The 12,140-nt window shown below is 41.7% G+C and overlaps 3 protein-coding genes across 3 annotated transcripts; 1 reads left to right on the top strand and 2 right to left on the bottom strand.

Moving 5' to 3' along the window:
• Nucleotides 1-1,262: 1,262 nt before the first annotated feature.
• On the bottom strand, nucleotides 1,263-2,663 carry ppp1r3da (protein phosphatase 1, regulatory subunit 3Da). Its single transcript, XM_030054881.1, has 2 exons — nucleotides 2,547-2,663; nucleotides 1,263-2,229 (listed from the first exon to the last, which is right to left on the bottom strand). The coding sequence occupies exon 2, from the start codon at nucleotides 2,199-2,201 to the stop codon at nucleotides 1,281-1,283; it is 921 nt and encodes a 306-aa protein (XP_029910741.1). The 5' UTR covers nucleotides 2,202-2,229; nucleotides 2,547-2,663; the 3' UTR covers nucleotides 1,263-1,280.
• Nucleotides 2,664-3,050: 387 nt separating this feature from the next.
• Nucleotides 3,051-6,878, top strand: fam217ba (family with sequence similarity 217 member Ba). Its single transcript, XM_030056304.1, has 4 exons — nucleotides 3,051-3,557; nucleotides 3,665-3,761; nucleotides 3,873-3,937; nucleotides 4,031-6,878. The coding sequence occupies exons 1-4, from the start codon at nucleotides 3,451-3,453 to the stop codon at nucleotides 5,466-5,468; spliced, it is 1,707 nt and encodes a 568-aa protein (XP_029912164.1). The 5' UTR covers nucleotides 3,051-3,450; the 3' UTR covers nucleotides 5,469-6,878.
• Nucleotides 6,879-7,336: 458 nt separating this feature from the next.
• On the bottom strand, nucleotides 7,337-11,558 carry ttll9 (tubulin tyrosine ligase-like family, member 9). The gene is made up of 14 exons (XM_030056134.1): nucleotides 11,544-11,558; nucleotides 11,195-11,241; nucleotides 10,977-11,069; nucleotides 10,696-10,807; nucleotides 10,368-10,553; nucleotides 10,136-10,204; nucleotides 9,938-10,028; nucleotides 9,665-9,705; nucleotides 9,443-9,530; nucleotides 9,095-9,153; nucleotides 8,745-8,941; nucleotides 8,149-8,262; nucleotides 7,665-7,789; nucleotides 7,337-7,432 (listed from the first exon to the last, which is right to left on the bottom strand). The coding sequence occupies exons 1-14, from the start codon at nucleotides 11,556-11,558 to the stop codon at nucleotides 7,362-7,364; spliced, it is 1,308 nt and encodes a 435-aa protein (XP_029911994.1). The 3' UTR covers nucleotides 7,337-7,361.
• Between the last annotated feature and the right edge of the window lie 582 nt (nucleotides 11,559-12,140).

Raw genomic sequence — 12,140 nt, 5'->3', positions numbered from 1 at the left:
CTGACTGAGTTGGGTTGATTTTGGTATTTTAAGCTAAACATTAACATCGTCAATTTATCTCATCAGCGCAGTTAACCTGGAGAGGCTAACGTAATTAACTTAACGGCTAACGTTCAACTACAGGGGATACAGCGTCCGTTTTTGGCTTCCGTCCAGCCACTGTCTTGCTAGCGCTGGCTTACTGCAAACGACGCTGGCCAAATAAATTGCTGATTAATTGCTAGCGCTAAACGAGTAAAAATGTTCAGAAGAAAATCTTAGTGTATAAATAACAGACCAGTTACTGTGGAATTAGGTAGATGATGTCGTCAAAGAGGAAATTAACTCACACGAAGTACCTGTTTCGTCATCTCAGGTTTTCATAAAGCCGGGGAGCGCGAAAATATCACCTCTAACACGCATGCGCGAAACAACAGCAATAACAAACACTAAGATTAGTAATGTGTTTGACAACAATATGATCAGTAATAATAATGTCAACCACGAGGGAAGAATATAAATCAAAAGGCCTATAACACGGAGACACTGAGACACGCATATATGCATAAATGTGCTTTAATCTTATACAAAATAATCAGTGAATTAATTTCTGAGTTAATATACCCCATTAAAATTGTGTCTAATAAACTGGTTATTTGGCTTGATTTATGTCAAATACCCAAAAGGTACAAAGGAAGGCAGTGCATTTCTTTCAGTATCACTGAATATTTAACAGTGGATGTATTCTTCTCAGTGGTGTCAGTTTCATTATATGTCCCAAAAGTGCAATTAAAAAACTGAAATAAAATAATAAAAAAAGAAAGAAAAACAGCAGGACCCCAATAAAATTTTGTGCAATTCTTAAATAGAGAAAAAATCCTGCACACTGGTTTAACTTCCAACTAGGACATTATTGCAGGAAGACTGTCGGATTTTCTTTATTGCCTAAAGTTGTAGTTTTCCTCTCATGCACCTGCTTCAAGACAGTTTTGACACAAGTGTGCAGAAGTATTTTCTGACCTCTGTAAATCTTGATGACAAACAGCACAAAAGTAAAAGCATGGCACTACAGTTACAGTCTGTTGGTGCACTGGTGGTGTTTTAGTGTGGTACTTTGACCTTGGATAACTCAGATCAGAGTTGAAGCCTGAATCTAAAAGAATTTGATTCAAACAAACCCTCAGTCTGCCTAGTTATGCAAAGGAGCAAACATCATATGTTACAGTGCATATATAAACTATCAAAAGCTGACAGCAATTGTAAAGTGCTCTAAAGCGGTCTGCTTTTTTTCCTTCAGCATCCTAAATGAAGTGCACCATGCTATCTTCACATTCTCTGGGCACAGTGAGCTTGTAGTTATGACAAACTAACTTATAGTTTTGCCCGTCATTGTTGTCCCAGTATTCAGTCCCACAGACTTTGTACTGGATGGCAAACTCTAACACTGCCCCAGGCTGCAGAAAAGGTGGCACAGGGAGATGGAAACGAAAAGTATCACAACTGCACTGGCCTCCTCCTCCATCCCAGGACTTGGTGGTTGTGTTCACCCAGGAGGCCTTAGTTTCTGTGCAGCTCTTCCACTCTGTGAAGGAATAGCGGGCTCTGACTTCTTTCTCAAAGTCTAAATTGAGGACCTGGGTGATTCCAATGATGCCCAGCTCAAAACACAATACCCTTTCCAGGCACACTTTCTGCCAACAAAGGCGATTCAGAAATTCTGGTTGGTCACCAGGCTGTTGTGCAAAAACTGGTTTCAGGTATGGCAAAGAGATCTCAAAGTGCCTTCCATCTGCCAACTCTGCACCCATCAATAACTTAAAGGTGACATGTTGTGGTACAAATGGATCATCTCCCGTTTTGAAGAGCTTGATGTCTTCCAGGTCGAGCCCAAGAGAGTCTACAAAACGCACGCCAGTGTTTCTGGAGTGCTTCTTGTCTGTGGAGGAGGGCACAGAGTGTGAGCGTCTTCGGATGATGGGTTTGGGCAAGGGTTCACAGGAGAGACTCCGGTGGAACGCTAGTTCCTTTGGCATAGAGACTCTGGGACTTGGGGGGCGTATTTGAATTGGCTTCCTCTCTGCATCAGGTTTATTAGCCCGAAGCATCTCTGTCAGGTTGACAGTCATGCAGGGCCTTGAGACATTGCTGTGGGGGTGAGAGAACTGCTGTACAGATTTCCTGCAGGCAATCCTCTCCTGTCCAATATACCATCCTCTATCCATATTCTTTGTTAACCGGTGTCCTGCTCACCTAGAAAGAAAGTGAATGTGCATAGTTCATTAGCGACATGCCACAAAAATCATATATATAACTATAACTAAAAAGCACACTAGCGCAATATTCACTGATTCGTCTTAAGTGTAACATGTGAAACCATAAAATCAGGCTGTTTTATTGAAACTGAAATCTTCACGCTTTATAGCAGGAAAAGAATGGGTGTGTACTCAGGGACTTCAGTACGTGACTGTATGTTTATCGCGCTGTCCTTACGCATATTTATTGTACAGCCTATCTGACATTATTGGCTGCTTTGTGGTGCGGTATCAGTGGACATTACAACACCTCACCAGTAAATGCTAAAAAGCGATCGTCAAATCTATTTTGCAGGCTGAAGCAGAAGCCTGGTCCTCCATTTACGGATATATTTCATTAGAGCTGCGCATTTTCGTGCGCCATGAAGTCTCCGCCAGAAGGCTCCACACAGAGAGCAGATTTGTAAAACACGTCAACGCTTCTAACTGTCCGCAACACATGCAAGCTTTGCGCATGTTCGCGTTGCAGATCAGCAAACATGCGCTCCATTACTTGGAAGTTGCAAAGGGGCCAGAGTACTGATGAAGTTGCATGGGAAATTGAGTATATAATGATTTAATAGTCATACTTGCTTCAATTTTCCACCTTTTTGAAAACACACATTTTGCGTTTTCCGTCTTTAACGTGTCATCACGTGTAAATATTCAGCCACGACATCCGAAAATCTCTCTATATTTCGTTTATATGAGAGACTCTTCGTTACTTGCACTACAAGTCCCATAATCCTCCTCGAATCCTACTCTTGAGGCAGGCAGCGAGCCAGTCAGCAGCAGGTAAACAAACCTATCTGACAGGGACGACGAGCCAAACAAAGCGTATTCGCCGTTTGACCGCCTTGCATTTTTCTCATGTCAAGGAGAATGTTAGTTGTAACTCAGGGACGCTTGCACACGTTTTTTCTTTAAAAAATTGTTGCATTGCAATTGAACAGAGACGCTACTCGACGACAGACACCCCCGAGACGGAGTATAGTGCATCCGTGCAGTCTACTTTTCGACATCTGCGCATGATGCATTGCAGCACTTTTGAGAAAATGGACGTTTTTAGCCTCATTCTAAAAGTAGACTCTGTGATTAGAGATGTAGGTTGGGTTCTATAGCTACAGTGTTGTTTTATTTGTAGTGGACTCAAAACAACAGCCCTCTTGCGACCTGCAACATGGGACCCATCATGCAGGAGCGCACAGCATCCACGACACTGAAACGCGTCGTTTCTAAAGAGAAGATACGGGTTAAAAACGCTGAAAATACCGGGCCAGTGACCAGGTAGGCCTCATTCCACAATGATTAAATAAGACAGCACTAGCCCCTTTTTAAATACTGCCACAGAGACATAAAGGCGAGCTTGACGAATCACTGCCTTGTTTCCATAGTTCAAAGAAAGGTAACAAGATGAAGAAAACAAGCCAAGTGAAAAATGGCCTCTCGGGGCCAGGTCAGGATAAGGACACAGTGCCAGCAGTCCAGAGGGTGAGTGACTGGTTTCTCAGTTTCCCCCCAACATTGTCCTCTGTGTTACAGGCTTCATAATACTCAGTGTTAGAAATAATCACCCAATTTCCCTTATGATGTTTTTAACAGGGTACTCAGTCAAGAGGGGGAAGGGTCAAAACTGGTGCCACACGAAATACAAGCAAACTATCAAGGTATGTCTTGGGGAATGGATTTGATTCTTATTGAAGTACTAGATGTGGTTAAAATCCTATTAGGTTTTTCCTCACACTCTTCTCTCTCTACAGCCCTGAAGAAGAGGGAGCTTTGAGACCTCAACTCCGCAAACACTTATCCACGCAGAGGAAAGAAGAAAAACGAGAAACTCAACGGATTTCACAATGCTGCAGTGAGCTAGACCAGAATCGTGGGGGCATGGGCAAGAATCGGCGAGCCCTCTCCCTGCCACTCTCCCCAATTGCAGGGCTGCGCCAGTTGCCAGCACACCCCCAAATGCATTCCCCAGCCCCAACCCCGGAGACACTACAACAGCACTACAACCAGAAAGAAGATGACACTGACAGTGCCAGTGATCTGTCAGACTCCGAGAGGCTGCCCATATTGCCCTCCCCCTGTACCCCCTGCACTCCTCCTCACCTTAACCTCCGGGCCGAGGTCATCAACACTAATGACTTCCCACCAGACTTCCCAGGACCTCGAGGTGCTGTGGGTGATGGAGACGAGAGTGAGAAACCCACGTACAGCTACCCAGACTTCCTGCCTCCTCCCTTCAACAGCTGGAGCCTGCGACAGCTTGCAGTATTTCTACACACAGAGGGCCGTGGTGCCCCCAGGCCCAAGCCTGTAGGGCCCCTAGAAAAGTACCTGGAGAGGCTGCTGCAGCTGGAGTGGCTCCAGATCCAGACAGTGCAAGCAGAGAGTAACCGCCCACCCGGGGCTCGTCCAAGGCCACAAGGTTTCCCCTCCTCCACCACGGCTCACTCATCCAGGCCTCACACAGCACCCCCGACCCGTCTAAACTCTCCTAAAGGGCTGCGGCACAGCCAGCGAGCCTTCCCACTCGCTCCTGTCAACAACCCCCCATCGCCTGCTGCTGCCCAGCACCAGCTTTCCCGCTTCCCAGTCTGTCCTCACTGTCACATCCGTTACCCATTGTGCAACGGGAGCTGCTCGGCCTATGCCTATCAGCGCCATTCACGGCTCAGCCCACTGCTTGAGCGCAGAGCCAGACCTGGGGCACCAGCCAAGAGGAGCAGCAGTGAGAGCCGGGCCACCTCCTCAGAAGGCCAGGGCACAGGAGGACAAGGAGGAGGGGGAGGGGGAGGGGGAGCTCAAACCCCAGTTAGCCCCTCCGTAGGAAAGAGTCATCTCAGACACATGCAGGCAGTCGGCAATGTCCGCAAGCACTCCCAGGAACCAGGAAGTAACCCCAATAGTAAAGGTCAGATGAGGAAAGGTCGGGTCAGAGCTAACTCTGAGACAGATGTGAAAAAGGAACCTGGTGGTGCTAAAGCATCCAGCACAGAGAAACGTGTTTTCTCTGCAAGTAAGCGAGAGGTGAACCCTTCCAAGAGAGTAGATAAGGACTGGCAGAGGACAGAGGCAGGTCAGACCTCTAAAACTGCCATGAAAAGAGCCACTAAAGAGCCGCAATCTCTTTCCAAAGCACCGCTGGGCAGTAAGCAAAATGGCAAAGCAAAAAACGTGCACTTTGTTGCAAAGTAACCCCTATAAACCTATAGAGCTTTACTTAGAGGTTACTTGGTAGAGGAGCTTGAATCTATGCTTGCTTTCTGTGTAATCAGTGTATTACTAACATGTTATAACTGTTCCACCGCAGTCTAAATCAGTCAGTTGTTTGCAGCCTTCAAAAGGTCAAAAACAAATAGTGATTAAACAGCTATTATTGCAAAGCATAATAAGACCATCTCATAGAACAGTTATACATTTTTCATTCAAGATGTACAATACTGTTATAATCATCAAGTTGCACTGTAACAAATCATTTTGTCAGAGAGGACTCACTAGGCACTTGACACAGAACTAGGATTCTCAAAGTACAGCTTTTATGTAAACTAAACTCTTGCACTGCGCAGTCATGTTTGTCAGTATATGCTATCTACCCTTGGACAGCTTTCAACAGTAGAAATCTAAGTCATCGTTTGTGAACTTCAACACACATCATCACATTTTTGTCACGGATTAAGACCACAGCCATTACTAGTGGAATTGTTTTTGATGTTGGAATGTATTTGTTCTCAGATGCTCTTACTTTTAACTTGATGTTGCTTCTCATCTATTCTTTGGTGCCTCATCTTTTAAGATGTGTTCAGATGTAACATCATTTGCTGAAAAGAAAGAGGTGCAATAAACGGTGTTGTATTGAAATAATGTATTTACTTTCAGATGTACTTGTGCAATGGTTTTGAAATTTTGGTTATAAGGGCTTATCATGTTTGAATAGGCTTGAATTGTAGTTTATGACAATGTATTTTGCCTAGAGCCGAGCTCTGTCTGCTGTTTAAGAGAGACAGTGTAATGTTTGCTACGAATGTAAATGCATATTTTTCCAAATTTTGTATACCATAGTTCTATTTATGAAAGCTGTTGTGTTGGACTTGTATTCATCATTGTCATTGTTATGTTTACATTGCCATGCACAGAAGGTGAAATAGTTAGCGAGAGAGCTGAATGTATCTTTTCCTTATGTCTACTGTACTGTACCATTGGTCATCCTGCGATTAAGTGGAATTTCAGATAGGATCCACATCATAGCAGTTACGCTATAACAAGGAAAATGTCTTATATATCAGCTTAGTATTCCACTACATACTTGAACAGTCTTTAGCATACAGTGTTTACATTAGAGTGTCTTATTAGTTTCTTGTGGTTTACCATGTGCACTTGATTCATGGCAACACTACATCAATGTAAATGTTGTGATGTGTGCTCAGATTGCATCTCCTCACTTAATATTCCTGTAAAGTACTGAAGCCATAGATCAGGGGACAGGAGTGGCGATCTTATAAATGTGTACAATATATTGACACGCACGCAGAAAGATTGTGGTATGTATTTTCTCAATGTTGAATGCAAGTATTTGTAAGGCATAGAAATAAATATGTTTTGCACTCAGTTGGAGTTGATCCATTTGGCATTCTTAACAAAGAGTACAAATAAGCCTTAACTCTATGAATATGAATCAGTAATTAAATAAATGCATATATATTTGACAAACAGACTTTATTTTCAACTTAAAAGTTGATTCATATTCTAATGAGGTACATTGTCAAATGTCATTGTGAAATCATTATATTAAACATAACCAGTTGATAAGGCCACTGATGAAGCTAATATGTATATTAATTATGAATTACTGCCAACACACGTCTCTTCACATAATTCATGGGCAGCATTAAGATAAACTTAATAACTTAAAGCATCAAAGAGTTACAGTTGTTTCAGCTTTTCCTTGTTAATACACAAACAATTGTTTCAAGGTGCTTCAAAATCCAATCAGATTATCTGTCATACAGGGGAGTAGGCTACTTGTGATTTAAGTATGAACCAAAGATGCTGCAATGTCGACAAGTGGCAACATAAAAATCTGGTACGTAATCATATCCTTTTCTGGCCAGGAATTGGTTTTAGAAGCTGGCGAAGCTGCTTCTCCCTGTCATTCACACACCCTGGAACAGGAAACCACACAGGTGTACATTTAAGTATTAAGTAACAACAGAACTACAGAATCTCTTTTAGAGGTGTCCAAATAACCACAAACCACAGTAATCACATATTGCGAGTATTTCTGTATGCTTACAAACCAATGCTTTATATCACACACACAATAATTTTCTCAGAAATTTTCATATAGGGACACTTTTTCATTCAATAGGTTTGCCTTTGCCGCAGTTATTTTACCTAAGTGTGTGTTAGGTGTGAAACATGAACTGCCAAGTGTTTCCAGGTTGACATCCTCTCTGTAGACAGGCCCATCGTTCCACATGAGGTCATAGCCACCCACCCTCTTCTCTCTGCCAGTCAGTCTAATGAGACAAACCACAGCTAATTAGGGCACAGTTCCAGCATAGCCAAAAGCAATGGAACTCATATAATCTTTTCTTGTATTGTTTTCATCTCATGGCAAAATGGAAATGATAGCAGCACTTACTGTTGCTGTTAACACACACTGGTTCTCGAGTCACGTGTGTTCTTTGTGTCAAACATGCCATAACTTAAGTCCAGAAGATTACATTTGCATTTTTAATAGATTTGGCATTAATAATAAAAAAGTTATATTTCTCTGGAGTCTCTAATACATGGAAAGCCACTGAATTATGCTAATTTTGTTCCATGACCTTCACACACACCAAGACACAGTCACTCTGGAGAAAGAGATCTTTACCTTGCCTCCATATCTACAATATGTAGCGTGTCTTCCAGCAGCCGGCACTTCATCTCATAATCCTCTTGACTACTTGCTGTGAGTGACGGAGAGGCGTTGACCTCAATTAACCACCTAAGAAGAGAAGAAAAATAGTGGACAAAGACATTCACCAAACATTTACCTAACCTTTCCACCCTGCATTAAACCAAACTATGTGAAAGCAACCATTTCAGTAAAAACGGAGGCAGCACAAGTTAAGTTAATGAAAGTTTTCACATTTGCTTGAATAGACTGAGGCAGTGACATTGTTATGTTTTTTATCATTTAAAAGTTAATTATTGCATATCTGCTGTACAATACAGTGTACATAGTGAACGATAAATAAATGGAGCCAGATGCTCGCAGATTTATAGCTTTGTTTTGTATGATTCAGGCACTCAGGAGTGCAGGAACTGAGACTGTGTGCATGTATTTGTGCATGTCTTTACATGCTTGTGTGCTTGTGCTTGTGCATGTGTGTGTGTGTGTGGCCATGCATGCTTGAGTGAATATGTGTGCAGGTATTTATGTGCAGGTGACCATGTAGCATGCATGTGTACAGTTTGTACTCTTACGGTTTGAGGTTCTGATCCAGCAGGATGTCATAGCCGTACAGCTCAAAGCAGTGTTTGTCATTGATAATGACCTTTTGTACACTAAGTAGGCTGCGGATAAAAATGTTATCCATGTCCAAAAAAAGGGTTTCTACCATCTCTGTGCCGTGTTTTGCAGTCAGATACCTGCGAAGCTGCTGCATCTGCCATTTACATCCCTAATTAGACATGCATTAATGATTGTAGGAGAAAAAAAGTGAAAAAAGAGAAAAAAAATGTTAGAGGGTGGACATTTGAAAGAAACTGTGGGAATATCTGGGAAAAAAGAACAGAATCTATTACCTATCGTTTGTGCTTATTCAGTGACATACCTTTTCAGGATCATAGTCAGGTGCTGTTTTTTGAACTGCAACATTGGTTAGGTGCACATCTGAATAGAGGCATTAAGGATAATTTAGGAGTATTCAAGAGATCAAGCCTTTTCAAGGGTGTCTGGATGAAAGAGACACTATTGGGAACAACAGCCTTAGTAATTGGGTCAAACCAGGCTATTAAAAACTGACTCACATGAATATTTCATAAGAGAACTCCTGCCTTGTTAAAGGAACTTACACAGTGCTACTTAAAACTCAGGATCATACTGTAAGGTAAGTATAAAGAATATGTTTTAATAATAGGTATTTTATCCAAGGGGTATTATGACACAATGAGAAGGATACACTGGTCATCAATACTGCTGAGGGAGAACCGGGTGCTAGAGAAGCGGGCAAAGCCATCTCGATATAACCAAGCCTTCAAAGGAATATACTGAGAGACAAAACCACATGCCAAGACGTGCACACACATATAGACACATACACACATACAATAAAAGTTACAGATTGCCACAGGGACAACAAAACACTTTGAGTCATCATGATTTACAAATGTTCAGTACTTACTGATGTTACAAGTACATACACTCTCAGATCAAATTTTCTGCCTGTGGGGAAAATATAAAACATAAAATGAACAAGGGAAGGGCTGCACGATTAGTAAATCTGTGCTGTAATACTCTGCTGCCATTATTTCATTCTCATTTTCCTAAATAATTTCTGGTATAATTATAATTCATCAGATTGATTTTATTTATTTTGTTTCCTGGTTAGCACAATGCAGCTATGCTTTGAAATGTAATTTACAAATAAAAATGTATTCTAATTTTAATTAATTACCACTAATGAGGTAGGGATTCTCTATATAGCGCTGAGCCACATAGTTTTCCACTTGTGCTGCATCCTTCTGTTCCTCTGAGCGGCTGCCATCCTGTATAAGCACATCAGTTTGAATGACTGTGCTGTTGGCTCTCAGTCAGTGTTATTGCTGATTTCTTGAAAACCCAATGCCCCTACGAAATCAAAATGAGTGCTTACCTTTTTCCACTCTATGATGTCTCTCAGTTTCTTGAATAGGAAAATACCCTTCCCTTGAGATTTTGCCACCTGAATAAGCAAACATACAAGTTAAATCTCACAACTTCAGTGGAGCTTTGGTTGTACCTGTATACTAGATTTTTAGCTTGCACGCTAGTAATATTTTCTAAATTGTGAGCTCCTCTTAATAAGGTAACATTATTATACAGCATGAAGTCTGTGATCCACTGACCGGTTTCATGATCCAGGTGCTGCCAGGGTTTCTTTTAAACTCCTCTACGAAGAGATGATACTCGCTGGGTAGTGCAAAGGTGCAGGGAAAAAAGTCACATTTGGCTGCTTCCATACGGCCAACTTCCCTTTCAAGATTTTTGCGATATCTTTTAAGGTTTTTCACCATGAGGTTTTTGCGGGTCAGCTGCAGCATAAAACAAAGAAACACGACACTATACAACATGTATTAAAACTTTGTACTTTGTGTTGACGATGCTGATGCTGTGTACAGTTGAATTTCCTGGTGGTAGATTCATAAACATGCACTGAAGGTATAAATGCCTCACCTCATAATGGTTGCGGAAATGGCATATCCTTACATGTTCCTCCATGTAGGAATGATCAAAATTTTCCCTCAGCCATCCCACATCGCACCAGTTGAAGTCCCACTCTCCATCACTGTTAAGAAAACAGTAGAAACACAAGTACAGATATATTTGAGGTAAATTAAATCACCCCATTCACATTTTACATCCTCCAGTGTAAATGAGCCATTCATAATCAGCCACACAGAATTCAAGCAGGTTGATGTGGTGATGCACTTTTTATACACAGCGATCCCACTCACTCCCTGGCTTCAAGCCATCCTGGTCTTTGGCGCAGAACATCCTGTATGGTGTTGAGAAGACCGCATTTGTAGCGCACACAGCTCTTTCCTTCCCTGGAGAGACAGGTGAACACATAGACTTTTATTTCATATGCTATCTTTACATCATATAGTCAATATTCACTGGTAATTTGTAGCAAACTATATATTGACACCCCGGTTAAGCACATTAGACTCACCGCTCCCCTTTCTTCTGATTGTCATATGGACCTTTGTATCCACATGTCTGTTAAAGCAAAACAAATTTAGCTAATATAATGGTCCCAGCACTTAAAAGCACTCGCTTGGTAGTCGAAATTCTACTGACTCATCAGCAGTAATGTCATCCCTGACTTGCTGTAGCTAACTCCAAGCTACAAGTTAGCAAGCCTACTAATTCACCAGAGGAATAATGACATACCGGCTAACAGCTAATGTTAGTTGTTAACCAAGCTGGCGTTAACGCGAACCAGACTAAGTTTTGGTTAGTCAACAGAAAAGCTGGACCTGAATAAAAACAATGAAAACAATTTGCTCTTGTTAACCTACCTTATTTTTTGACATAACGTTAAATAATATAGGCACTCCGCGGTAAAACACACCACTTACTAACGGTTTAACAGAGTAATAACGTAGTAGCGGCTGGCTCGGTTATCAGGAGGGTTTACAATATCTGTACACGGAGTTTGACAATAGCCATTGCCATGGTAACGACAGCCACTATGTTAAACAAGTGGCGTCGACTGGTCTCTGCCGCTTTCCGTAGCGTGTGGCGCAGGTTATCTCTATTGTAACCACAGATATGAGTACGCGTCGCTTTCTTTCTGTATCTGTGGTTGTAACATTAAGATGCAACTGAGTAGACAAAACACAGCAAATATAATGTAAAATAATATAATCTAAATAAGTTTACAGGAGTCATATTGAATGAAAGTCTGACATGAAAATTAATAGTTTTCATGCTTATGTGGACCTGACCATCTTGAAACATTTCGAAACATTTTGAAAGGATAATCAAATACATTTATATAGTTACCCCACTGTATGTCACTGTATGTCTGTGCTTTCCCTATAGAACATCCCATTGAAAAAAGCAGTGGGAATGGTTCTAGCTGAACAGGGGAGAGAAGGGGAGCCTCTGGTTAT

Source organism: Myripristis murdjan, chromosome 7 (assembly GCF_902150065.1).
Source record: "Myripristis murdjan chromosome 7, fMyrMur1.1, whole genome shotgun sequence".
NCBI classification, from domain to species: domain Eukaryota; kingdom Metazoa; phylum Chordata; class Actinopteri; order Holocentriformes; family Holocentridae; genus Myripristis; species Myripristis murdjan.
This window is presented reverse-complemented; position numbering and strand designations above follow the sequence as displayed.